General features: G+C 45.7%; 1 protein-coding gene and 1 long non-coding RNA gene across 4 annotated transcripts; one reads left to right on the top strand and one right to left on the bottom strand.

Moving 5' to 3' along the window:
- Positions 1–1,322: 1,322 nt before the first annotated feature.
- Positions 1,323–3,279, top strand: LOC142830928 (uncharacterized). Its single transcript, XR_012906479.2, has 3 exons — positions 1,323–1,448; positions 1,640–1,694; positions 3,146–3,279. It is a non-coding gene; the product is annotated as an uncharacterized LOC142830928 (long non-coding RNA).
- Positions 2,145–27,468, bottom strand: TPRA1 (transmembrane protein adipocyte associated 1). 3 transcript variants are annotated; one of them, XM_075938791.2, is made up of 11 exons: positions 27,126–27,230; positions 16,547–16,755; positions 16,273–16,405; positions 14,098–14,184; positions 12,423–12,495; positions 11,188–11,267; positions 9,772–9,882; positions 9,111–9,171; positions 7,512–7,614; positions 6,631–6,711; positions 2,145–5,211 (listed from the first exon to the last, which is right to left on the bottom strand). In XM_075938791.2, the coding sequence occupies exons 2-11, from the start codon at positions 16,741–16,743 to the stop codon at positions 4,977–4,979; spliced, it is 1,161 nt and encodes a 386-aa protein (XP_075794906.2). In that variant the 5' UTR covers positions 16,744–16,755; positions 27,126–27,230; the 3' UTR covers positions 2,145–4,976. The 3 variants fall into 3 exon arrangements, with proteins under 3 accessions (XP_075794906.2, XP_075794905.2, XP_075794904.2); XM_075938790.2 differs by lacking the exon at positions 27,126–27,230 and adding an exon at positions 26,851–27,047; XM_075938789.2 differs by lacking the exon at positions 27,126–27,230 and adding an exon at positions 27,312–27,468 and having other exon boundaries at positions 2,150–5,211.
- Between the last annotated feature and the right edge of the window lie 371 nt (positions 27,469–27,839).

Below are 27,839 nucleotides of genomic sequence, written 5' to 3'. Positions count from 1 at the left end.
CACCTACATCAATTGTGCAGCTGAAGTCAAAATAGCTTAATTCAGCAGAAAGTCAAAGGAAGCACACACTTCCTTCAACTTCCCTTACTCCTCGTAAAATCAGCTTTTCATCAGTTATTCTAAAATAACCCTGCTGTGTAGATATACCCTAATAAATTATTGCTTTTTGTTGTAAGTATGACAGTGAATGAGAGAGGTCTCAACAAGGAGCAGAGCACCCCCTTGTACAAGACACTGTACAAATCCATAGTAAGAGAGGCACCTTGGCTCAAAGGACTTAAAATCCAAACAGAAAAGGCAGATAAATGATGTGGAAAAGGTCTAAAAATATACAAGCAGATTGATCAGAGTGGTGGCTAATAGACTTGTTATTTTCAATGGTGCTCTTCCCTAGATAAGTTTTAAGCACCCCACACAGTCTAACCTATTGTTTGACCTTCCTAATTTTCAGAAGTTAATTCATCACTTACAGATATGAAATAAAACCTCTTAATATATGGCTTGCCTCTTTACTCACTATTCGTTCAAGACAGAGGTGTCCATGTAAAGCCAATATTATTCATTTCATAAATATGAAAACTGCAGTCACAATCCAACAATGGGGCTTTAGACAAACACCAGGGTGTCTCTGTGTGGATCCAAGTGCAGAAATCTAGGCCCATTAGATTGTTAGCTGTGTGAGGCCGGGATCATATTTTTTCCTGAGTGTGTAGCATGTAGCATGCAGCACAAGAGTCATGGGCCATGACTATGATTGCTGGATTATGTAACAATCCAAATATTGGCACATTACTTGCCTCTGTACAGAAAGCAAAGCATTCAAAAATACCCTCCCCACAAACAGCCACCTGGGAGTTCATCTGAAATTTCAGGGGCAATCCCTGCCATCTCCCAATGGAAACATCTAGGAGGAACTTGGTGAAGGGATGTTTACAAAGATTTCTGCCTTCTAAGACCCCTCCATTCACGAACAGATTTTACTGCAGAAGGATCTGATCCAGCCCCAGGGTAGAGTCACAAGGGCCCCTCTTAGCTCTACCACCAGGCACTTTTTAATTCCTGGCCACTATTTGGGTGATTCTTCTGTGCTACCCATGCTGCTTGACACTACCATGGAGTAGCCATCTTATCTATGCAACTGCCCTAGTAGAGGCATGAGAATTCAAATGCTGTTAGATGTAAAAATCAGAAGATGCCTGGCACTCACCCCCTGCCTTATTCCACTGCCAGATGTTGGATGTGACAGAGGGGAGTAGGCCATTGAACTATCCCTACAGTGATGGTTGCTAGGCAACATAGCATTCACAGCCTGTCTGCATGGCAGGGGACAGTTGACAGAACCGAAACAGCAGTACCAGGAACACAGAAGTAGCAACTGCATAGATAACTCCCCTCCCCTCCAAGAAGAAGCCAATCAGTCCAAAGAGCCCATCAAGGCCCCATCAAAGGTGAGCGCAGGGTATCATCTAAGCCCAAAAGAGGTGGAAGGAACAGAGAGCACAAGGGTCCATGATATCAGTTACAGAAAAGTGATGGAGATTATTTTTTTTAAAGTTTTCATTAAATGGATTTTAAAAATTAATGTATCTCTAATAGGGCTGAGAACAATGAGCATACAATCCAATCTGCTTTGTTATAGGAAGTGGCTGCTGCAACATTCTGCACAAGCTAGAGTCTGGACAGCTGGAACACAGGTAAGGGAGCTGTGAAACTCAAGATAGGAAGAGGTGAAAACAAAATGATGGTGTCAGCAGAGGAAATAGTAAATGCACAGACAGTGGTGGGGAGGCTGCTCAGTTTAGAGTAGTGCTGTGGAAGATGGAGTTGTGGTGGAAGGTGGCTAAGGCCTAGAGGACATCTACTAGCAAGCTGATCTATTCTGGAGTAACCTAACTGGCCAGCTCAAAAGCAATGTTCGCCAGCTCTGACGGCTGCATGAAGTCTGAGACAAGGTAAGGAGAACGTGCAGCACAAAGAAGTTCCAAGTATCCCACTCTTCCGAACCAGGAGGAAGAAGAGCAGGATAGCTGAAGTCTTAATTGACTTAATTACTTGGAATTAGGGATCATTGTCACTTCAGCTCCATACTGTTAGATGATTATTGTTCGAATGAAAGATTATTAAAAAAAAAAAAAAAACCATCACAGCCTTTCCCTTTGAAAAGGGTATGATACATTACACTATGGCAGATTAGTTTTTAAAAGGATTCTGAAGAACATCTGTACAGCCTGGGTGATTTGAGAAGGTGTTACAGTTTATGCCAAACTTAATTTTATTTATTTTACAAACAAAAATATACATTACTCTGTTTTTAATCTCCCCAGTCCCCCCAGACACACAAACACACTTCTGCTCATGGACCATACATATTATGTGCTGGCCTCAAAGGCATAACAAACATAAAAAGACAACAGAGGGAAGATCAGTCCTATATCAACTACAGAAGCTCCTCAGCAAAAGACAAATGTGGGACATTCAGAGACTATATTTAACTTGAGGAAACACTGAGTCTTGGAGAAGGGGAACTGATGGACACACTGAACATGTGCCCAGATGACCCTTCGGCATTTGATTTAGAGTAGGCTGCATTCAGTCTGCTCTTCACATCACCCAGGGGAACAAGCAAGTCCTCATTTTCAGGGTCTTGAAGTGTCTCAGCCCTTACTCCTTGGGATGGGATATGTCTAGACAAACAAGAGCATGATACTCTTGAACCAGTGTGCAAAGCCCAGCCCATCCTAGGTAATTTTTGTTAAGCTGGTTCAACTTCAGGAGCAGCCACCATGCTGAAAGCAGGAGGCCACCAGCATTTCAGGGAACATGCCCTCTAACTCTACCCACAGATGCAATATTTCAAGCACCCTTAGTCCTATGCTCCCACAACATTGCTAATACCAGTGCAACTGAATGTATATCTGCAATGATAGGAAAATGTGGAAAAGGCTGAACCTGGCCAAGTAGCTTGAAAAACACAATCTCAGCCGCCACCTGTCAGCGTCATTGCAGACAGAGGGCATTTAAAAGGCTCTGAAGAGCTACATGAAAAATTCAACCCAAATACTGGATCAATCAGAAAATACTTTCTTTTTAAAAGTAGATAAAAGTTTTAAAAATAAACTAAATCCTCTTTTTCTTCACATCACAGCACTGCCTACAGATCAGGAGGACAGAATATGAAGGCAGCAGAACTTCTTGCCCATAGACAGGCTGCGCTGATCATTAACAAGAGGAAATGAGGTGCCTGCATGGATTCAAAGACCTGTACTAGCTTCCAGTTCTCACTTCTGGTGTTTTCCCTTTCCCACTCTGGACACGTTCAGAAGCTGGCTGTGCCACATTGGCACCCTCTCTCACAATTCAAACCACTACCACACTAGGGTGAGCATTTCCTACAGTCTTTGTTTCTTCCACTTTCTTTGGCTGCCAGGCACAAGGAAAACACATAAGAGAAATACACACAAAATCCTGAAATGTTGAAAATGTTCTCACTCTGTTATCTCTAATGGAATGCAGCCATTTATATTTGAACCTCCACTCCCCAGTACTTCAGGCAGAAATGTATTTGCCAACAATGAATACAAATCAACTGCACAGGTACCACAAGACCGGCATCTGCAGCTTTCAGTGGAACAACCATGTGTTAGGTCCATAATGAAGTCCAGGAAAGCCAGGCCAGATTTTTTTTCATCATGAAGAGGTTAATGACAGGTCCTGGGTAGTTTTAAAAGAACCATGTTCTAGGTTCAATACATCCAGCTATAAAATCTGTTGAAGCCAATGTGACTGTGCTAGGGTGCAAGCTGTAATGCAACACAGGTCCAGGAGACGGACGCTGCCATAGAAATTATAGCAGTTTGCCTGCCTGCCTCCATCCCATCTACCACCCAACCTAAACCACTAATTGCCTTGATCCTAGCACTCTGTGGCTTCATCAGTTATTGGTCACTGGCAGACAGGACTCATGTGGGACTTCTACTCTGCTTCAACCAACTGAACTCATTTGGAGCCTTCATCTTCAGAGCCAGCTTGCTCCTTTACAGCCCTTTTGGAGCTCTGAATTCAGTCAGGATTGTAAAGCAGAGTGCAGATCTGAAAAACTCACACTTGGCCAATTTTATTCTTAAAATGTAACCCTAATTCAGTGTAAAACACATAGTGACTTGTCACCACAAGTTCACAGTATGAGTTCAATTGCACAGCAGCTGGACAGCTGAGCAGCATGGTCTTCAGAGACTCTCCCATAGCCGCTGTCTCTCCTAGAGATAGTAATGCTGGCTCTTTAAAAGTCTCTTTCTTTGACCCCGGATACAGCTGTCGTGCCAGACAGTGCCCCTGTAATGGTCACAGGGCACATTTAGCAGTTCACTCATCAGTATGCCTTCTCCCATAAACACCCATAACACTCCTAGTAACTCTCACTTTACTGAAGTTCATGATTTCCATTGGTATCCGCTGGAATTGGGGAGTAGCCCTGCTCTCCCAGTTTTCCTCTCTTCAGACAGCACTCTTCCTACAATACAATATGACTTGGGAAATGGGATCTGTTAAGACAGCCCAAGAAAGTGCCTTTCTCTGTATGTGCTGAATGCTTCATACACGTGTCACAGAGAAGTTAATCTCAACTCACCCACCTCAAAATCCCACTCCCGTCCCAGTTACATAAGTGTTTTCAGTCACTGGAAAGAAATGGGTGCCAGCCAGGCCCATCTTTTGGGTCACAGCTACATCTGGAACACAAAGGATCAGGAAGGTTCAGCATTTAGATATTCATGAACATAGCTGGTCTCAGCTGTTCTCACATGAAGATAGAAAAGGTCCTTCTGGGAGGGCTGGAGCTCTTTTGTTCCATGATGGGTTTTTAAACCCCCAGGAAAGAGGGAAAAGCCACACCAAGTGACTAAGGGCCAGTCTCTGATAAACATCCTAGCAGCTGTGTGATCAGGGAGGGTGGCATCGTGCTGGGCATCTGGGTTGCTTTAGGCATTAATAGCTTTCCAGCGGTCACTGTCGATGCTGTTGACACTGCCCACGTGGTAGGGCATTGAAGCGACGTCATCCAAGTAGGCTGCGGTGTCGATCTGGGTGTTTGAGTAGAAGCTGGAATCCACACCCTCTTTCTTGGCCACAGCATAGGCATGGGGGAGGTGTACATCTACATCCTCAGGCTCATCCACTTGGCATTTGTAGGAGAACAGGATCTTCGGCTCAGACCTGGAATCAGGAAAAAGAATTAAGACCCTTGTTAAGGCTGGCAGTATCTCAAGAGAAGAAACAGCAGCTACAAGCAACTTGCACTGTCCTAAAAGATGATCGGCCACAGCACATTCCCCCATGGTGCTGCCGTCTATGATGGAAACAGCAGAGGGCTCTGCAGCTCAGCAATGATGTAAATCGGCAGAGCTACAATTGAACAGACATGGCTGAAATGCGGTGTGTAGAGGAATGGGCTCTCACCAAAGCACATTTTGTTCCTAAATACAAAAGGGTGAAATCCTGGTGCCACTGAAGTTAATTGGCGTTTTGCCACTGACGTCAAGGGGCCAGGTTATCACTCCTCCAGATGCACTCGGGACTTCAGATGCACTCGGACAGGAGGGAGTTTTATCTGAACAACCAGCAGTTTCTATCTACAGCCAATTCCAAAATAAGCTTAGTCGTCTCCAGACTGCATACAAGGCCCCAAAGACTGTTTTACTTGCTCTGAGAATACCTTTAACTGGGGGTGAGAATCTGCTGCTTCCTCTCTCACTGGTAAGACTCACACAAACATGCCTAAACAAAAGACAGAACTTAAAGTGCTACATAGTTCTGTCTTTTGTTTCAACTACACCAGACTAACACGGCTGCATCTCTATCACAAACATGCCTAGGCATTTTGTTCCGTCTTGTTCACGTAAGATGAAGATGCTGCATTTCCTTTCTCTGGCCACACAAGGGCGCCTCAAGCCCAAGAATCAGTCAGAGAGCATTTTTGAGGGGCGGAGGGATGTTCAAAGAGTTCCCAGCTTCAGGTTTTGGATCCACTATGCTAGCTAATCCACTGGCCATTTCCCTAAACCCATCAAAAAAATCCAGAAGACAAGACACCAATTTAATCCTGCTATGGGACGCAGGCTCCCAGTAATTAGTCAATTATTCATTCCAGGGACCAACAATTTAGCTCTTACTGGTGCTTTGGAGACGTTAAACTCCTCAAAGCAGCGGTTCCCAACCTTTTCCAGATGGGGATCCATTTTGATAATTCAGGAAGACTTGGTGACCCAAGGCAATTCAAAAACAGGGGGAGGAAGGAGGGCAGAGCCACCTGGGGAAGACACTTGGCAACCCTTTTGAAATGTAATGGTGACCCATATTTGGGTCCTGACCCATAGATTGGGAAACCCTGTCTCACAGGAATGTGTCAGAATTAAGCTGTTAAGTATTATCCCCATTATACAGATGGAGAAATGCAGTCTCAGAGAGGGACGTAACTTACCCACAATCACATAGGAACAAATGGCACAGCTGGGAACAGAACCCAGTTCTCCTGAGTGCCTACCTAGTGCTGCATCCAATGGTTTTATTTTACAAATGAGACAAGTTTGGCACAAAGATCAACTGACATCAAACCCCGTTTGTTTGATTACTCACCCAAAGAAGCCTTTCAGGAATGCCACATAAATGAGAGGTGCAAAGAAGCTGAAGTAGAGGAACGTGGTGGCATCAACGCAGCTTTGGAGGCAAGAATAAACATGAAGCCATTTAGCGTCTACTATGCAATGAACACAACCATCCACTCAGAAGGGGAGCCCATTTCATGCAGAGTGTCAAAGACACATCGGTGGGGGGCGGGGAGGAGGGGAGAGCCTTCTATGTAACAAGTATATTATCTTGGTGCAAATTAATGACTTCTGTCACTACAGCCTCACCATTCCCAGGCCCCAAGTGTTTACATCACAGTCTTCCAGTCCAGTATGCCCAGTTCAAACACTGGGGGAGCTCCTTAATAGCAGGGCATTGCATCCCAGAGCAAATCCTGCCAGCTCCGAAGCACAGCTCAGGAGGTGGGGGTAGGGTTCCCACGTTACTTCTGGGAAGCTGTGTACATGTTTTCTACTAATATTTACACAACATAGTCCCTCTCATTGTGAAAATCCCATACAAGATGAAGCCAATGGCTAGTCATCACTGGAAACAAGATGCTGCCCCACTCTGGTACAAGAGGCCAATGTGGAAAGATCTAAGGAATGAATTCACAAACCCCTCATTTCTAGTAGCTTCCTACACTGTTGCTTTTTCCTGGTGTCTCCCACAGGGAGCGCTTAATGGAAGTTTAATTCATGTCAACAACTTTATGTCCCTTAAAGGACAATCAGGAAGTTCCTTATCCCAAGACTATGCCTAGGGCAGGGGGAGAAGGTGATGCTACGCACTCATTAAATAAGTTTTGCTCAACTGGGCTCTCTTCCTTCTGCCAACCCAAGGATCTATCTATAGTAGCAGGAAGGATGTGAGGGGTCCTGCATACATACCACAGTCCTTCTATGATATCCACGCAGAGAAGGGCACTGCCCAAGCCCTGCACCAGATTCAGCAGAGCAAGAATTCCAGCATAGACATAAAAACTCTTCCTAGCTGTAAGACAGACAAGGACACAAGAATGAAATCTAACCCCCTCAGCACTGACTCAATGTATGGCCATGATAGCTACACCTTGCTTGATAGAAGCGACACAAAGCCACGTGCAGAGGGGAAGGGAATCAAACATTTAAAGAGAACACATTATGGAATGCAGGAAGTCCTTATCTCATATTTTTTCCCCATACCACACTCTATGCCAGGAGCGCTGCAGGAAATAAAGAGCTATATATTAATACGGTAAAAGGGGTGAAACGACAGGCTCATGTATCATCAAGAAAAAGTTGGAGTTTAAAGGGGTGGCTCAAAACAACACATGTAAGCCTGTTACAGCTGTACATGCTGACCTGATGCTGGTCACCAGACAAACAAACATGCAACACAGGCAGCAATTTTGGCACTCAAAGACCTGTGACTAAACCAGAAGAGGTGCTGTGGGTCAGAAATGAAGGAATTAGTTAAAGCTGCATGGAGTGCAGACAAGGGGCACTGTCCATCAGGTGTGAGGGTATCAGCAGAATGGAGAGTTGCCAAGACTGGAATAGCTTGGATATTGCAGGTCTGGAGCAAGGTACATTGGCAGAGCTGTGGCCTGGGAAACTGCCCAGCCCCTGCCTACAGCATGCCAAGCATAGCCCATTGCTTTGGTGAACATCACACAGACAACTTATTTTCATTTAAAGAAGGAATAATTTAAGGAAGTATTCCAATAACCTGAACCATCCATCCCCCCGTTCCGCTACTCCAGCCACTTGGTATGCTCCAGTTCGGTATACTAACACAAGTGACAGAGTTGCCAAACCAGACAAGAGCAATTAGCAACTCCTAGCAGTCTGGAAGGAAAAGCTCTAAACTTTCCAGACGAAGTGGCCAGTCCAGCTGCTCTACACCAAGATGATGTAACCTCATATGCTACACAATAGGGGACTTTGGTTTTCAGAAGCCAAGCCTTTCCTTATGGTGCTCACCACACCTTACAAGAGGCTTACTGGGACTCAAATGCATAACACTTCCTCTCCCTGATCTCAATAATGGAAAAGTCCCATTCTCTTCATTCAATTCCTTGAGAGTTACAGTAGGGATGGAAACATGTTCTCTCACCCTCTGTCATCTCAGAAGGGAGAGACTCTGAAATGCAAGACATGTTAGTCGCAGGGATTTCACCATTCAAGAATTAGTTATTTTTGCTTGCACAGCCCCAAACTAATCCTAATTTACCATGGATGCTTACCTGCCTACTATCGTGCTACGACATTCTTTGTCTGCCAGCGTAAAAAAGTGCTGACTTCTAGAGGGCTAACACAGGCCCCTGCCACATACCCAGCGCCCCAGTCACTGGCTGGGGAGGAAGGGAATGCAGTAGATTTGGTTACAGGTTGAGGCATAAAGAACCCTTGATTCCTATTCATGTAAACAATCCCACCACCACCGATTCATGGTTCTGTCCCAGCACTGTCTGGCTATGCCATATGAAGCCTGGTGTGCCCACTTACATGGTAGAGAAATCCGGTCTTTCAGAGGAGTTTTTGGAAGAATCACCACCAAGGAATAGACCTGTTGAAGCAGAAGGAGACAGCTAGATCTTTGCCCTTGCAAATAGTTTTACCGCTGGCTTCAGGTTGAACTGCTGAAATCTCAAAGGACGGTGGATGTGCAAAGTGCCACCCCACCGGCACGGTATAAACATGAATTCACAGAGAAAAGGAAGGGGATACAGGGAACCAAGCAACTGACATGGGAGCTAATGGAGTCCTAAGTGCTCAGTTCCTTGCTGGCTCAGGCCTTGAGGGCTCTTGACTTTGGAATATTGGGAAGAGGCACCAAACAGAGCTAGAATTCTAATGCCAAAAACGCAGCCCGAGCCCCATCCCCACGCAATCTTCATTTGCCTTCCCTCTCCCTTTGAGGGGCATCAATTTGCAGGAGATCTCAGTTCCAACACTGAAACCAGAGTGTTACAAGAGAATAAGCAGGTCCTTCTGCAGAACCAGGGACTGTCTAGTGTTTGTGGCTTTGCATTTGACTACCTGGACCCAATTCTCACAAGGCTATTTAAAAGACATCAAGCTGCCAGGGAAGTGGTACCACTTTGATACCTCTCCAAACTGTATTTCCATGTGTCTCAGGGATTATTAGAACAGAGTTTATACTTACCAGAAAGAAGAAACAGGAGCTGGCAAGCCAGAAGTGCCTTCCCCCATGGCCATAGATGTTGAAGTCTTCAGCTGAGAGGTGAGCATCAGGGTATAGGATCTCCAGTGTCCCCTAACAGAGAGAAAGGCATTATCTGAACACAGCCTCTTACAGACCCCTCCTTATACTCCCGATACACACTACCACAAGACACGGAACAAAAGATACTTGAATTTACAACTGCTCCACTGAACCCTGACCTTTGCATTGCTCTCATCTAGGAAGACAGTGGATGAGATGTGGGTGAAGAGCTGGGGAGCCACAGGACTCCAACAGGGCAGAAGAAGGGAGAAGGAAGTGGCAAGGGTAGGTGTCTGTTTAATAACAGATAAGCAGCCATTTGAATGTATGTGCACATGTCATTGCAATGGGAGAGACTTTTCCCTTAGGGCCCAAGATGGGAAGGGAGCAAGTAAGCAACTGAGGGGACCAGCCAATGTTTGGGTCTAGAGAAGAACAGCTCCTGTGATGTCCCAGAAGACAGAATGGATTGGAGGCAGGAGACTAGATTCAAAGGGCCACTGGCGTGACATGGAATGGCAAGTCCCATACTTCCTATTATAACATCCAATCTGTAAAACCCTTGCACTTGTGCACAGCTGGGAAAGGAGACCCAGCCTCATGTACCTGGAGTCCATCTGAAAGCAGGCTAGACAGATCCGATGGCACAGACAATGAAGAAAAGAGGGAGTTACTGAATCAAGATACAGCTTAGCCACTTGGTATTTAATGAGGCTCTTCCAGCATATCATGTGGTAACAATCAGCTCACTGCCTCTGTATGCAAGAGCCCAAGCACTGAACAATGATGGCCCTGTTACTCCGGTACTGCCTCCACTAGAGAGACTATTACAAAGGGCTGGACACAGCCACTAGTGAAGAGGAGAACATGGCCAGACACACAGCACATTGTTCAGAGAGCGCAAGATGCAGCTAATATACTAAATGGTTACGTGATGGAAGTGGCAGGAGACGTCAGGCTGGGAGGGCCCCTGGACAGCTCTGGTTAATAAGCATATCCTGTTTCTTCTTTGAGTTAGGAGGGAACCATCGGCTGGATTTAGAAGTACTTGTTTAGCTGTGGAAAGCTCCAGTGCCCACTCCTCAATCCCTTCAACCAGCCAGTCCCCTTAACCTGGTATCTGATTTCCTGACCCATCATTCAACCAGCCAGTCCTCTTGATTCAGGCTGGTTTCAATCCACTGCCCTACAGGTGAAAGGCTCCTGTTATGTTACCAGTCTCACAGAATGGAGAGTAATCTTAGCTACACTTCTTTTCTCCCCAGACTCCAAAGCAACAGGCCCCCTTCTCCACTCAGCTCCAAACCAGCAGGCTCTCCTACATTAGCACTAGCTTGCAGGCCTCCATGTGCTCACCTGGGTAACAGAGTAGGCCAATGACAACACTGTGGTAATTGCCAGTACACGCTTGACACTGGACTGGCTCTCAAGATGACCTGAAAGGAACAAGGACAGATCAGACCCTAGTCAACCTCATCACATCAGCTGTCTCTAGAAGCTGCTACCACACTAGAAAGCCCTTGTCCACCCCCCAGGAGGAGGATTACAGTTTGTTTAAAACAAGGAATGCCCAGACTGTTTAAGTATCAGAGGGGTAGCCGTGTTAGTCTGAATCTGCAAAAGCAACGAGGAGTCCTGTGGCACCTTATAGACTAACTGAAGTGTAGGAGCATAAGCTTTCATGGGCAAAGACCCACTTCGTCAGATGCATGCATCTGACGAAGTGGGTCTTTGCCCATGAAAGCTTATGCTCCTACACTTCAGTTAGTCTATAAGGTTCCACAGGACTCCTCGTCGCTTTTGCAGACTGTTTAAGCCTTTCACAGGACTCAGCATGTCACATTTATAAAAGAGGAGACTGACTTTGCTTCCTTCCCACCCATCCCCCACTACAGTTACTGGACAGAGTGAGCAGCAATGTTATCTACACAGAACTGCTGGAAATGTCTCTCTTTGGAGAACAGTTAAAAGACTGTTCAAGTCATCCAGGAGAACCTGCATTGAGGTTGTGAGCCCTGTAGGTGGGGGATCCAGTGCTTAGATACTGCAGTGATGAACATGGCAATATGTCGATGAGTACACATATGCACCTGAGGACTACAGCTAAGGAGCATCTCCCTGAGCTCAAATGAAAGCATCTCTGACAGTCTGCAGAGGCTTCATCCTTCACATGGCACTAAAAGGGAAGAGACAACAAGAGGGCCCCAGAGGACTCTCCGTCCTAAAGACCGTGGGGTTCAAGCAAATGACTTTTAAAAGCCCTCGGGAAAAAATTGCATGCTGGAGTCTGCTGGTGCAGCAGCATCCTCCCCTTCCCCTAATTTGCATGCAGCATCACTACAAGTGCACATGTGAATCCAACATGTCCTGGTGAAAGCACAAGCCACACAGAAAACTTCACAAATGAGACCACAGGTCACTTCCAGTAATAAGAGTCTTACTTGTCTCCTATCTTTCTTCTAGCAATGCCCTGCTGCAGAGGATTAACTCCCCCTGCCCCATGCAGGTAGAAGCAAGCTGCACACACCACCCCCACAAAGGAAAGACACACATCTGGAGCACTGGAAAGCAGCAAACCTTCTGGTACCTACCAAAGGCAAGGCCTAGGATCACCACACTCAGCTCAATGGCCAGGAGGAAGAACCTTGTGATCTCCCACAGAATCTGAGAAACAACAGATCAGGGTTAGGAGAGCCAGGAGCCAAGGGGAAGTTTATGCAGTGTGACTCCACCTCCTGCCCTGGGTGGGTTGGGTGGGGGTGGGGGCGAGCGAGACACTTTTCAGGTGGAGCTGATCCTTCCCATATAACTCCCTCACCTTTTGCAGAAGATGCTGAAAATGGGTGAAAATTAGTGGGCTGAAAATTAACTAATTCCCCCCTAATTATACCCCTTCCCTCAAGGCAAGCCCTGCACACATGGCCCACCTGGCTGATAAGGAATGAGAGAGAATGAACGATGCACCACCAGAAGGCCTGAGAAAGTGGCAGCAGTTCAGTACAGTTAAAGGTGTCTTTCTGGGGCAGCAAGTATCATCTCTGCTGCATTCCCAATCACTGCCAACCTGAACAACATGCATCTTCAGCACCATAGAAACTAGGACTATTGGAGCTATGCTGCAGCAAACCTCTAGCTGGTAAGTTCTCGTGCCCTCCTCTGATGCTGCTATCCAGTATCAATAGCAAAATCTTGAAGCAAAATAAACTCTTAAAGCTCCCTAAAGGACTGATACTACTTATTTCCATGTCACGGCGAGACACAGAGACACAAAATGACTTTTCCTAAGGGAAGCAATGGCATGTCTGGGATTAGAACCCAGAGTATCTCTCCTGGTGGAGTTACTCATGAATTTTAGAACCAATCACACAACAGCAATTCCTATTTAAAAAGCCATGCACCACCTGTCAAAGCACCCTTTCTTGCAAAGCCACATTCCCTGTAGATGTTCTGTTCGGTTTTCTTTATGTCCTTCTGTAACTTCCCAGCACCACAAACAACAGAGAGTTCAGAGGCACAGTGTTACCCTCATGAAATCTCATCTTTTATGTAATGCCCACACCCTGATTTGTGTAGCAGAGGTGAAGGGAAAAGGCTACCAAGATCTAGCTAGCCAGTGCATTGAAGAGCAAAAACAGGGTATGTCAGGGAGAAAAAGAACCTAGAAAATACAGGACACCCAGGAAACTTTGGAGAAGGTCACCTTTCCAAGGTAGGACTTCTGCCTCCAACAACAAAAGAGCTACAGAGCATTTGATTTAGGGACTGCCCACTTGTGGTAATCATTGAACTCTCTAGAAGAAAATTTACTTTACAGAGACATCTCCTATTTGCCCTTTCATTGATCTGGAAACATTCAGTTACTAGAATCACAATGGACTTCAGTGTTGTTTGTTCTCAGACAGGAAAGTACCCCACATTTTTCACTCAGCTGCTGCAGTTAGGAACATTGAAGTCTGGGTGTTGCCAGTTATCAGGCAATTGTGGGAGGTCCTGGCTTTGCATCAAGATGCCTAGCTGAGTCATTCTCTCCTTGCAAAATGGAGACTTTGCTACTACTGATGTGTTATTTAGCAAGCACATTGTTCCACAGATCTGGACACTCTAATCATTTGGCTACGGTTATTGAAGTGAGACTCTACAGTAACCACCCGTCATGAGCGCTGCAGATAAAAACATTCTTCGTGTATGCGTGTAAACAGGAAGCTGCTAATCAGAAGGGCCATAACTGCACAAGGCAGAAGTATCTAGGGTCAGTGCTTTACTCACCTTATCTGCAACTGTAGCAGCATCAGAGGCGCTGACCGTCATAGAGACAACAGCACGAGCAATCCCAACTAACGCCACCACAAATACCTAGGAAATACAACAAAGGTGAACGGGTGCTCATGTCCTGCCCATTGCTCGGGATGATAATCGGGATTCTGCTCTAGGAACCAGTTTCCATGTTAGCTTAGAAGCCTAACAGTTAGTACTCCGGGACTTCTAAATCCGAGATCCAAGAGAGAGTCCTAGGGCTGGTCTCCCACTCCCCAGGCTTATTTGGTATGAGTATTTCGTAGACAGCAGACTTAGACTCGGTGAAAAAGAATCAACACCAAATTTCCCTCAACAAGTAGTGCAAGGAGCCTCATTCAGTCCTGATATACAATGGAATATGAGGGGGGGGGGGGTCTAAGAACATAATTCTATCTTTTCCACTCCCACCACCTCAGCCCAGGAAAAGAGTCAACAACAAAAACACCACTCCCGATTATGAGGACAATACCTAGTGTGACCCAGTATACAGATCTCACCAGGTAACCAATGCCACAGGACATCAGCTAACAGACCCCCTCAGATCAGCTATAAAGCTCCACAGTCCATTCATTCAACACTGGCAGCCCTCAAGCATGTGCAAGATGAAAAATCAGCTGCGGACCAGGACTTCTGAGTTTCTGAAAACTATGGATGTAAAGGGGTAACTGGTTACCTGGTAAGAATCACACTTACTGGGTGATACCTACCAGTAACTGGTTAACTTTTTACATGACAGTTTACATCCCTACTGAAAACACAAGCTTTTCCAAGAAGAGTTTCCAGCATTGTGGGTTAAATTATGCTAATCCTCTAGGGATATAAAGTGCCTAAACCTATCCCAATACGGGCAAAGGTCAAATCTGATTAACCAACTTATAAACTAAGGTTAACTGTGAAAGGTTAACAGTTAACCAATAAGCATCACCCTAAATGGTGATGCAAGCTAATGTTTAACCAGTTATCTGATTAATTGGGATTTTACATCCTTATCACAAACCGTATTTTCCTTTCCACAGTGATGGTGAGCCAAGGAAGGAAAATGTACTCCATGGGTATTTTGAAATGTACTATCTACCACAGATCTTTGTAGCCTCTTCCTGTGCAGTCCAGCTTTACACCCAGTTGGGTGCTTTGAAGGACAGACACCCTTGCAGTGGGGCGTGGGAGGAGTGCAACTCATAAAGAGAATGCAGTGTTATAATTCACTGGAGTGCAAGTTTGGGGAAAGTTGCACTGAGAAGAAAGCAAACATTTTTAATGCTCAATGGCACCAGTTTAGCAGCCATATTTTACTCCCTTGTATGGGAACTGGATCTTCTTTGCTACTGCTTCAAGAGGCAAAAGGGTGGCCTCTCCCCAAATCCCACACTTATTTTTAACAATAAAAAATAACATCAGTTCAGTAAGGGATCAGTAAACAACAAAATACAGGAGGGTTTTGAGATGGATCAAGAAGAGACCTGGGATGGTGACAGGCTAAACAGAGCCTAAGGGGCTGTACCAAGCCCTGGAAGAGGAAAACCTCCATTCACTTTCCAGAAACCTGACCGAGATAATGGTCTGAAATTTACAAATGCTGATTTCAAAGGAAACATTTTACATCCCCTTTTTCCTATCAACATTATACACAACATTATAAAATGGAGAAATACTTTTCATGGTCTCTTCTCCTGAGTTATTTTTTGCTCCTTGCAAAGCCAACAGCTTAGGCAGTTTCACTTTTGTTTCTTTTCTTCAGTTTCTGGTCAGTTGAGCTTTCCTGGTTCCCTAGCACTTTGTTCCTGGCTGAGCCAATTGCACACACAGACACCACTGGGGAAGGTTTACATCCAAATTTAAAACTACTGATAATACTTTTTAAAAATTCTGTAGCATTTTTCTATATATTAGATTGTTCAAGATTGCCTACCACTACCACCACCTACTCTGAAAGTTTGTGCACATTTCTAACTGTACAACTTAATTTAAAAAGAAAACCTGTATATTTATGTAGGAGCCAAAGGGCTTTTACCAACCAGGGACCTAACTCAGGTGTTCCGTGAGCCATAAATGTTCTCGGAAGGTGGGTGAAGGTAGACAAAACACAAAAATGCACACACCACTTTAATACTCCCCAATCATTCAGAGACCAGGTGCTGTACTTACCAGTATGTAGAAGGTAGTAAAGATGGGGCTGGAAGTGACATGGATTTTGGCCCTGGCAGAGGGCAGTTTCCAGAGAAGAAAGACAAAGAAAAGCACATTGGGAACCAGAAGCATAAGGTCCCAATAGCGGACTCTGCAAAAAATAAACAATTAAAAAGTCAACTTGTATGCCTCTGGGTAAGGGGAAATCATGCATCAGCCTCACTTTCTCTCGCTTCTACTCCTGAGAGTCATCATTCTTTGGACATGGTCCAGACCCAGCTCCTACCCTCACCTGGACTTCCCAATGTCTTCGTATAGCAACAGCAGGCACTTGTGTGGCATAGTGATGTTGGTGTCATTGATTGCCCGGACTGTTGTTGGGGGCAGAGTCGTCACATTATTTGAGGCCATAAGCAGGGTAGTGGCAGTAGAGTGGGTGACATTGTCATATGCGGAGAACCTCACCACAGATGTCATGGACTGGGCCATCTTGCCTCTGGTCTGGAAGCGGGATAGACAGTTAGTCACACACAGAGGTGCCAAGACCAAGCATGATACAACACAGAGCAACCAAGATGAAGGCAAAAAGCAATCTTACAATTGAGCAGGAAGATCAGCAACGAACTAGGGATGTAAGAGTGTAGTCGATTAACCAATAAGCAAAAGCTTATAGGTTAATGTTATAGACCAGTGTTTCTCAATCAGTGGTATGAGTATCCTTAGGGGTACTAGAGAAAAGTGTGTGTGGGGGTACATCAACACAACTGAAATTTGGAGAAAACAAAATTTTTGTTTTAAGCTTCACAGCGCTTTATTATTTTTGTACTTTTTATGCCCAAAAATTTCATTGCCCACCCTGCTACAATTAAGCTGTTTAAACAAATGTGTTGCAATGGTAGAAAAAAACTGTAGCTACTGGGAGTACTTATTTTTTTTAAAGGTGTACTTTATTTAAAAATAAAATTAAAAAAAAAAAGGTTGAGAAACACTGCTATAGACTACACACATTTTTCCCTTTCCCCTCACCAGTAAATTTTTTAGCAGGCTGGCCAACAGCCTGTCTCAGTCCTGGCTTGCAATGGGTCTAGGACCTATTTCCTCTCCGGCTGTGCATTTAAAGTGTTATTAGGAGGTAGGCGGCAAACAGTCTGGCTCAGTTCTGGTTCACGCTGGGTCCAGGAGCTCAGACCAGTCACTCCCCTCCCAAATGGGCTGCTGCCACCCCTGTATCAGAGGCAGCAGCGCAGGGCAACAGGGAGCCAGTCCATGACGGGAGAGCTGGCTTTTAAACTGGCTCCTCCGGCATACCAGCTCCCACTTGGCACCCCACGCTGCTGCCTCTGATACAGAGGCAGCAGTGCAGAGTGGCAGGGGGCTCCTTGGGAATGAAGCCAGCGAGCAGTGACTGCTGGACCCACCTCCAGGGACTAGAGAATAGTCGAGTAACCGATACGAATTCATGAGGTTACTCAATTATTCAATTAACCGATATTTAACATCCCTACAATGAATATCCTTGATATTTACCCCACAATAATTGCATCCTACTCGCTACCACAAAGTACCGTACTCAGAAACTTCAAGGGGTAGCCTAGTTAGTCTGTTACATTAAAAAAAACAACAAATGGTCTGGTAGCACTTTATAGACTAACAAAACACGTAGATGGTATCATGAGCTTTCGTGGGCACAGCCCCCTTCTTCAGATGACCGGAGTTATGAAGGAGTCATCTGAAGAAGGGGCTGTGCCCCTCGAAAGCTCATGATACCATTTACATGTTTTGTTAGTCTATAAAGTGCTACCAGACCATTTTTTGTTTTTTTCCATACTCAGAAAGAGCTTCTACAGCTCTTTTCAACCATGGATCACCAAGTACTTCTAGGGATATAAGTTACTATCTATCACTGTCCCTAATTGATCAATATAGAAGTTGAAGCACAGAGTTATTCAGTGACCTCTCCAATATTACACTGGGGAACAGTCAAATGTACAACCCTGAAGTCCTGGGTTCCCTCTTCCATCTACTACAAGGGTGTCCAAACTTTTTTCAAAGAGGGCCAGATTTGATGAAGTGAACATGCGTGAGGGCCGACCATTTTGCCTGACATTCTTTGAACCATTAAAATTAAACGCAAATTAACTATTTTATGCAAAGTTTATTGCAAACGGCATACTTTTCATTTCGTCACATGGATGACAAATCTGAACAGGTGTTAAATCACTCTGCCTTTCATATCTGAAGGCCAGATGAAAAAAAAATCCAGGAAGCTGAAATATATGTCAGGAACATTGTAAAGTACATTACATATTATTGGTAATAAAGGTTGTCTGTCAACTTTTAAGTTCAAAAAATATGAACAGGAACATAACACCAAGTATACATGTTGTGTCCAAATATATTTATAACTGATTTAGACCAACTGACATTAACTGAGATTTTACAATGTATTCATCTCAATACATATGGATTCGTTGGGGGCCATAAAAGATAGATATTGCCAAATTACCTGTGGGGCCGTATTAAACCGGAACACGGGCCGCAATTGGCCCACGGGCCGGACTTTGGACATGCCTGATCTACTATATCACACATGCTCTCCTCTAGCATTTTGAAGGAAGATGAGATTGCCCGCTCCCCTGCTGAAACCAGTTACCATATGACCTGCCCTCCCTGAATACATACTCACATTCTCCCTGCCTACATGTCTGACCTATCACCACTTTTCTCTGCTATCAGGGGCTGCTCCTGCTGAGTTATTAGTTATCATGCATGTATTACTGGGCCAAGTCTGCACTCGCATCCATAAAATCCCAAATCATTGACACTGATTTCAGTGGAGTTCACTGGTGAAAATTATGGAAGAAACTGGCCCTATGATTTCTTTTAAGGACCCACCCATACAAGAGGCTCAACTAAGTTTGAGTATAGGGTACTTAGACATGCAAATTATAAACAGCTCAATCCACCACCATTGAAATGCAGTGACATGATAAGCTTTGTGGGACATGTCATGGGGTTAAAGCAGACTGGGAGGTCAAAGAGCTGGATTGTCACTGGCCCGGAGTTAGATGTGATATATGATCATGGGCCAATCCCTTCTCTACACAGCAGTTTCCCCTGCTGTAAATAGGAACCCTACCCCTGAAATGTTCTTTACATTCCACAGATACAAGGTGCAATACAACACCCAAGTCTTGCTCACTGTAGAACCCAGCTCTCCCCGACAGAGTCATCATAGAGCACAGGGAGATTAAGAAAACCTGCCTATTGTCATCACATCATCACATGTCCCTGGGTTCTGGTAAATGATGTCCACAAAGGGGAAAAAAGCCACCACCTGTTGCACCCTGTCTCAGACCCTGTTCAATTGACCCAGGTTCGTGGGGCTCACACCCTTGGGCGAAAAACAGCAGTATGGACATATTGGTTCAGCCTGCAGGCTGGGCTCTAAGACTTGTCAAGGGAGAAGGGTCTCAGAGTCTATGTTCCAGCCCAAAATGCAAATGTTTACACTATTTTTAACCCTGGAGATGAGCATAAATCAATTGATTGAGACTCAGAGACTCAGCATTGTGAGATTGTTGGAGTTTTTTCTCTCAGTGAAGAGGTACAGATAAAGCTTTGACAGCCAGTTTTCTGTAGGTAATCCAGAATTAATCTCAAGACAATTCCCCTTTATTTGGCTTTAAAACAAAGCCAGCACTGTGAAAGTGGACAGTCAGGATGAGTTTAGGAAGGTGGGTTTTTTTGCCACATGACAGCAGAGCCAGCAGATGGACTCTCACAAATCAGAGGAGGAGAGCCCCAACCCTCTATCATCTGCTGAACCTTTGGCATTTAGGTGTTGCCCTTCCAGGGGCTGCCCAAAATTCCCCTACACAGGGCTGTTCTTTCTTCTGGAAAGCTGGGGTGCTTTCCAGAGCTTACAATGAAAGGTGAGTGGTGGCTCTTTGCTAACAGACCCACTTTTCATCCAGGCATTCTAACAGGTACTTGTTGGATTGGGGCTTTCTTCAATAATTGCTGTATGTTGCACTACCTTGGGTACGTAACATTAAACAAACACACTTGGGAAGATTAACTTGGTGCTGAGATGGCAATTTCTGTACCAGAAATCCTAGTTCTGGCAAAGGTTTCAACGAGTGACTTTCAGATTCCAGAGACATCCTCTCCACTTCCCACAATTCCTAATCAGTGAAAACACATCTCTGAAGCAGGCATTTTAGTTAATTACTTTGCTCTGTCCTTCTTCCTGACACATGCCATGGATCTCTTGACTCTAGGAAGGGCAGGAATTGGGAGAGGAAAAAGGGTGGATACTATAATGCTTATCAGCCACGTGGCATCCATTCTGGGACATGGTATCTGACCTGCATTCCACAAACAGAAAGAAGCTGGGTAAAAATCAGTCAGTGTGAGAGTGAAACAGGAAAGAACTTACATCTTTCTTGAAGAGAGGATCCCAGAGATACTAGATCCTCTTTTTTAAAAAGTCACCATTATCATGCAAACACAACCAAGCTGTGATAAGCAGAGCTGGGCTGGCCAGATCTAAGTGCCCCAGTCATAAAAACTCAAAGGACAAGCCTGCCTCCCAACCAGGCTACTAGCTCTGGGCAAGCACCAGATGTCCTATTTTTCTTCTAAAGAACGTTGGTAGTAAAAGCGAAGTCATCACACATCTAGCACCAGGCATTATTGTGGCAGACTTCAATGGGAGCAGGAACAGAATCTAGGCTATAGAGTTTTTACTCCTTCCTCCACCCACTATAAGCTGGCACCTTAACAGCATAATCCCTGGGGCTTTGTCCAGTCTAGTCTGAAATACAATCCGCTGTGTGTATTGTGAGTGATATTTCCTTAGGCTAGTGATAGGCAACCTAGACAAGTGAGTGGGCCACATGAGTGGCCCTCCTTCATTTCAGTGGGCTGCAGGATTGTTGTAACCAAGACGGTCTGCCTGCTCTTGCATACCTAGAATTCACTGGGTGTGCTGATTGAACTATAGCAGCCGCGCTTTGATTGAATACAGCTTTCAGAGTCAACGCTGTGTGTATTCAGCATCCAGCTCACTTCATGTGCCCTCGCTTTACATGCATGTAACATTAGTAATGACAGTAGGAAAAAACACTATGTTGATGGAAACCAGCGGCATCTTGCAGCCCTACAGGCGGGTAACAGTAAACAAAATGTCTTGCGTGCCACACATAGAACCCCCATCGGCCACATATAGCTCATGAGCTGCAGGTTGCCCAGCAATGTCTTAGGCCTTGTCTACACTGCCAGCACCACCATGCTGCATGGCTATTAAACTATGTTGAGGCTAGCCTAGTTTGACCCAAGCTGTGTGGATGAGGTAAAACCATATTATAGCTAGGTTAAAAAAAAAAAGTGCTATAGGCCAGGTCCCTTTTCTTTCTCCCCCAGGAAGTGTTTCTTTGTCAGACAACAAATCAATTCATACTCTCCTCTCACCATATTTTGGCCAGAGATGAAGCCATTCTGACTTTAAACTGTATCAACTTCTCTGCCCAAGCCGTGGACTCATAAGGGGCAACAAAAACAGGAACATGTGCCTGGCTATTTAGATGCTTACCATGATTATGTATTATATTTACCGGAGTGCCTAGAATCCCTAGTCATGGAGTAGCATGGAACACCCACGTTATTGTCAATGTGACATAAAAATGGCAGCTATTTTTGTGTGTCACTAAAAAAATTGGATTTCTATTTTATTTTTAATTAAGACATTTCAACAAGGTCAAAGATAGTTGAAGCTTATGGTTGAAATTACTGGGCAGCAGTCTGAGCTCTCATGGCCTGTCCAGAGCTGAATTACCAGCTAACAGAGTTTTGGCTTGTTTTCCCAGATTGATGAGGAAAGGATATGAACCATGTCAGAAACCCTCTAATTACATAGGGTGGTCAGCAGCCTTTTCTACCTTCAAGCAGTCTTGGTCACATAACTGTGCTAACGAATACCCCATTTAACTTAGGGATGTTAAACTTTTTTTTTTTTTTTGCGCAAACGTGTAACCACTGAAATGTTCAGCAATTACACGTTTACACAACGGGGGAAGGTGGCTCCCCGAGAGCCACCTGCCCACTCCCCTTCCCGTGGCAGCAGCGTGGGGGGGCAGGTGGTAGCTGGTGCTCGCGGGGCCTTGTGTGGAACCATAAAAGGCTCATCAGTTAACCATTTAAACAGGTATACAATCACATCCCTAAGTTAAATGCAACTGTTACTGCAATGTCTTTAAAGTAAAAATAACACTTTGAAGGGGGATGAATTGGTGTTGGTGGGAAGAAAGATTGCAACAGAGCTTTTCAAATCACCATATCAATGTTTGCATCAAAACGGTCGCATTTTCATTTTACCCACAAGACAAGATCACAAGATGAGTTTTTCCACCTAGTGGCAAAGTACGTTTACTTAATTCCCCCCTCCCTTCCCCATTTCATTTTCACATCATAATTTGAAGCAAGTTTTAAAACGAAAGAAAATAAAACCACAATGCTAAAAAAAATGAATGACAAGCAGCAGTCTCAGCAGTGACCCAAAACCACAATATACTGAACGACAATTCATGAGTGGAATCCTTTATAAATATCCTTTAGCTTAGGGCAAAGCTGCATGCATAGAGACATTAAGATCAGGGATGCTAAAATTAGGTTGTTACCAATAGAGTAGTCCCCAACTAAATTAGTCGATAGAGGAAGGCAGCCAGCTCAGCCCTGGCTCATGCTGTGTGGGACCAAACCCCTCTGCAGCGCTGCAATTTAAAAGGCAGTAGGAGCTGGGCAGCCCCGTCCCCTGGCTCCTGTGTTTTAAATTGCAGAGCCATAGCAAGGTTTGGTCCCAGACCCAGCGAAAGCCAGGACTGAGCTGGCCTATTGGCCCAGCTGGCAGCAGCCATCTCCCTGCGCTGGACCCCCCTGCGGTTAGGGGGCCTCTGCTGCAAAGCAGCTCCTGTGCATGGCCAGCCACTGCAAACAGGGGCTGCTTTGCAGCAGCAGCCCCTGTCCACGGGGGGTCCTAACTCCCGCTGGGATTCCCTGGGGATAGGGGCTGCTGCCGGAATAGCCTCTCTTGCCGCCCCCTCCTGTTGCCTCTGATAGAGGAAGCAGTGGAGGAGGGAGGGAGGCAGCAGCGTAGATCCAGTGCTGGGGGGAGAGGGGGAGTAGCTTTTAAGCCACCACCCCACAGCACTAGCTCCTGTTTCCCCGCTTGCTGCCTCTGATATAGAGGCAGTAGGGTGGGGGAAGGGGTGACAAGTAATCGACTCGACTACTCAAATACATCCCTAATTAAGGTAGATCTGCCTCTCATGAAGAAGTGAGAGAAGCAGCAAAGAAACTCACAGTAAACGGAGTCAACAGACCCTATGCAGGAGAGGAGGGAAGAAAGGATGACCCTGCTAAAAGCAAAGTAAAGACTCCGGAGATCCTTACCCCACTCCAGCCCCTTTACATCACTCAATACGCACCAGAGCACAGTAAAATTGCTTTAGAAGCCCTGGTCTAGCCATAAGAAAATTGCCTCAGTGCAGGCAGTAAGAATGCCTCTAAAGGGCCACTTCACCAGGTCCCAGGTGAAGCTACCAGGTCCCAGACAGCACAGCTACCATAGGGCAGCTGCAGAAGGCTAGGTAACTCAGGCCCCTATTTCTAAGAACCGTCTGTGTAATGCTGCTGGCCTGGAGTATGACTTGAACTATCTTAACTGCCCCCACCCTTCAGCTACAAGTTCTGAACTATACTGCATAAGAGAATCTCACCTCACCTAGGTTTCAGTTTCAGTTCTGTCACCCAAACACTGTGACAACTAAGACAGGGCACAAAGTCTCTCTGTGATTCAGCTTTCCCACCTGTAAAATGGGGTACGCCTCATCTGCCTCTCAAACTGTGCTGTACGGCTAAATTCATTAAATTCTGTAAGGCACGTCAGGATATCCTGAGGAGAGAGACAGCTAGTAAAGTGCAAACTATTACGTGTACTAAGGATGAAAGATCTGAGAGTTCTGTCACTTGATATTGGCTAAGCCAGAGCAGACTTCTTTTAGAACAATGGTTTTCAACCCCTCTTCCCCGGGTTCCACAAACTACATCTGAGATTTCCAAAAAGGTCCTCACCTCCACCGGAAATTTTTTTAGGGATCTGCAAATGAGTAAAGGTTGAAAACCACTAGTTTACAGGACTTTAAAAGCCAGAGTTGTCTGATGTATGTGAAACAGGCATACTCTCACACATGCAAGTGTTACCAATGCTACCTGTTTCAACAACTTCTCTTTCCTAGGTTTCCCACCCTTATTACTGCACACATTCTTTGCTCCATGTTAGCAATGAGTAATTTTTTGTTGATCATATTAAGAAATCTGTTTTCTTTTACAATGATTACGTAGAGCTCAACTACTTTGCAAATAGCATTGTGGAATAACAATATCAAGTATCATGATAAAAAGTTTCAAAAAAAAAAAGAGAGAATGCTTGTGCACCCTTGACAAATTTAAAGTCCAACGCTCAACCTTTAAAATTACCTAAAACAGTATCAAAACCCAACAGAACTATTTGAGAAATCTTAGGTTTGATCCCAATCCTGGAATGACCTTTGAGAAAACCGAGTCCTGGAACCGTGGAACCCCACTGTAGGGCATACCATTAACTAAGAAACTTATACACATTTAAAAATGTTGGCCTGCCTCATGCTAGACATCTAATTCCATACCTAGGCAGCTAAACAAGTAACCTAACTTTCTAAGGTACTGAGCATCCACCTCTCCCAAAAGAATTTGAAAAATCAGGCATTAATGACGATAACAGGGTAAAAGAAAGAACAAGATAAATTCATGGAGGATAGGGCCATCCATGGCTATTAGCTAGGATGAACAAGTTTGTGTCCCTAGCCTTTCTTTGTCAGAAGCTGGGAATAGGCCATAGAGGATGGATCACTCGATTACCTATTCTGTTCGATCCCTCTGGGGCACTTGGCATTGGGCACTATAAGACGACAGAATACTGAGCTAGATGGACTTTTGGTCTGACCCAGTATGGCCATTCCTACATTCTTAAATTAGGATGTCTATACAGATATCTAATCTGAGATATGTCTGAAAAATCTGACCTAAAATTTTAAGTAACGCTTACTCCCAAATTAAGAGGCCAGATCTGGAGGCCAGTCAGAGGTCATGGTCAAATCCTGTTTACAGTCATAACAATAGCTTAATTTGGGAACACAGGGCTACGCCAAGGATTTTCAAATAGGGATTAAATAGTCATCCTAACAAAGTCTCCCAAACTTCTGCAACTTCATACGGTAAAGCTCCACTCCCTCTCCATAAAGGCTTTTTAAAAGAGTAACATTTGCACATTCTTATATCCCTGACATGCATATTCACATAACGGTTCCCAAAGTGATGGCTAGAATTCACACACTATGCAGTTAGACTTTGGTACTTCCTAACAGCTGAGCCAAGCTGCTACGGCCTTCCATCTGCCCAAAAAATTTGCTTGATTTCCATTTTGAAAAACTCACTCCTCATAGAAGAGGTGAGTTTCTATGTACTGTATCACTAACACAACACAGAAAGCTCCCGGTCAGCAGCACCCATACAGGGAATAGACATTGTGTTGCTAGAAATTGCTAGTGATGAAGCCCAGACAAAAAACACAACTAGCAAAAAGAATTTCTTTTTGTTAGAACTCCTGAGACTAGCAACCACTTCCCCAACATACATACATCCCCAGAATAAAAAGACTGAATAGGTATTTCCCATTCAAGCCTGATCTACCCACAAATAATCTGTCTACCAGGGGAGGGGAGGAAGAGAAATGTTTATTAAACTGTAATAAGTTGCATTAAAATCCTAATATAACCTGAGCAAGTTATAGTTTTAATTAGGGATGTAAACGACTAGTTGACTATCTGAAAAGCATATACTTATTGGGTAGCTGAGCAGTGACTCAACTTGTCACTTCCTTCCACCACCACTCCCACATGCCTCTCTATTTGAGAGAAGCAGCAAGAAGGGGAGCAGGAGCCAGTGCTGGGGGGAAAACAGACTTAGATGCTGGTTTCCTCTAGCATCATCCAGGCATGGGGAGAAGCAAGGGAGGAAGAGGCGCAGCGAGGAAACAGCGGGAGCAGGGACTGAAACATTCCTCCTCCTGCTAGTCCCCACTGCTGTACCTCTTCCTTTGAAATGTACAAGAACCGCGGGCCCATTTTCACCTCGGCAACTTCCATATGTAACCAACCCTTAAGAGGCTCATCGCTCCCTTATTAGCAGTATCTCCCCCAGGGAAGCTGGAGGAGCGAGGTTGTGAATCATACAAAGGCAGGGCTGCAATGGACCTGGGGAAGTTGTCAAAGCCGTGCCCCTCCACTGAGGCATGACCCAGTAACCCTAACCCATCCCTCCCTTACAGGTGAAGCAAAATGCAGGACAATGTAGCACTTTAAAGACTAACAAGATGGTTTATTAGATGATGACTAACCATCTTGTTAGTCTTTAAAGTGCTACATTGTCCTGCATTTTGCTTCAGCTACCCCAGACTAACACGGCGACATTTCTATCCCTTATAGGTGTTTGTCCAACCTGGTTTGCAAACACCTGCCAGGACGGGGAGCCCCGGGGAAGTCTCCTCCAGAGCCAGGGCTATGAAGTTTGTTTCCCCGAAACCGACCCCCAAACGCTTCCTGCAGACCAAGCCCTTCCCGTCCTGCTCCCTGCGGCCAGAGACAACAAGGACCGGGCAGCGTCTCAGCCCCCACTGCCCAGCCAGGCGAAGGCCTCCGCTTTAGATCCGACGGGGGCGGCCCCAGGCCAGCCGGAGCCCGGACCCCACGGACTCGCCGCGCTGCGACCCGCACCTGCCCTTATGTCCCCGCCAGTCCGCGCCCGGACCCGCTGACACGGAAACGAGCCGCGTCCAAACAGGGCCCGCCCCCCGGCCGCCTGCCTGGCACAACCCGCAGCCGCCCGGCCCCGCGCCCCCTCCCCCTGCCGGGTCAGCACCGGGCCCGCGCGCCCCTTCCCGGCCCGGCCGCTCCTGCTACCTGCTCAGGAGGAGGCAGCGCCACTCAGCCGCGAGAGCTGAGCCCCGCCATCCCCTAGCTGCGGCTCCGGCCCCGCCGCTTCCACAGGCGCGCCCGGGGAGCGTCGCTAAAGAGTCACACCACAAGGGAGGCGCAACCTTACCCAGGTTAGCTAGCCCCCCCCCCCCCCCCCCCCTCCTTCCGCTGGGGCGGCCCGCCCCAGAAGCTCTCCTGCGTCAAGACGGGCCCATGCAAACGGGAAAGGTCTCAACTCCCCTCCCCCCCGAGGGAGGCGGGGAAGGTTTATTCGTCTGGGCCTAAAATTGGAATTTGCAGAGGATTTCTGGGGTGGAACTCTTCGCTCAATCCGAAGGCGCCCAGGTCAAGAGACTTGCCGAAAAGAGAAACAAAGCGGCCACGGGAACCAATGGAGTTCCCTGGGAGGCGGGATTAGACCTGCAGGAATGTCAGGGTCTAAAAGGAGCCGGGACACAATTCACCCCTCTCTCCTCAGGGCCAGGGGGCTTTGGAAAAGCGGGTGACGGGCTC

Source organism: Pelodiscus sinensis, chromosome 11 (genome assembly GCF_052426305.1).
Source record: "Pelodiscus sinensis isolate ZL-2025 chromosome 11, ASM5242630v1, whole genome shotgun sequence".
In the NCBI taxonomy this organism is placed as follows: Eukaryota; Metazoa; Chordata; order Testudines; family Trionychidae; genus Pelodiscus; species Pelodiscus sinensis.
This window is presented reverse-complemented; position numbering and strand designations above follow the sequence as displayed.

Bases quoted from the DNA above. Each gene is read 5' to 3' on its own strand.
- TPRA1 (XM_075938789.2), bottom strand. From the start codon at position 16,743: ATGGCCCAGTCCATGACATCTGTGGTGAGGTTCTCCGCATATGACAAT. The intron at 9,883-11,187 runs GTGAGCACATGG...TCTCTCTGTTAG, and splicing joins TGGCCTACTCTGTTACCCAG to GGGACACTGGAGATCCTATA. The intron at 7,615-9,110 runs GTAAGTGGGCAC...TCTGTCTTACAG, and splicing joins AGACCGGATTTCTCTACCAT to CTAGGAAGAGTTTTTATGTC.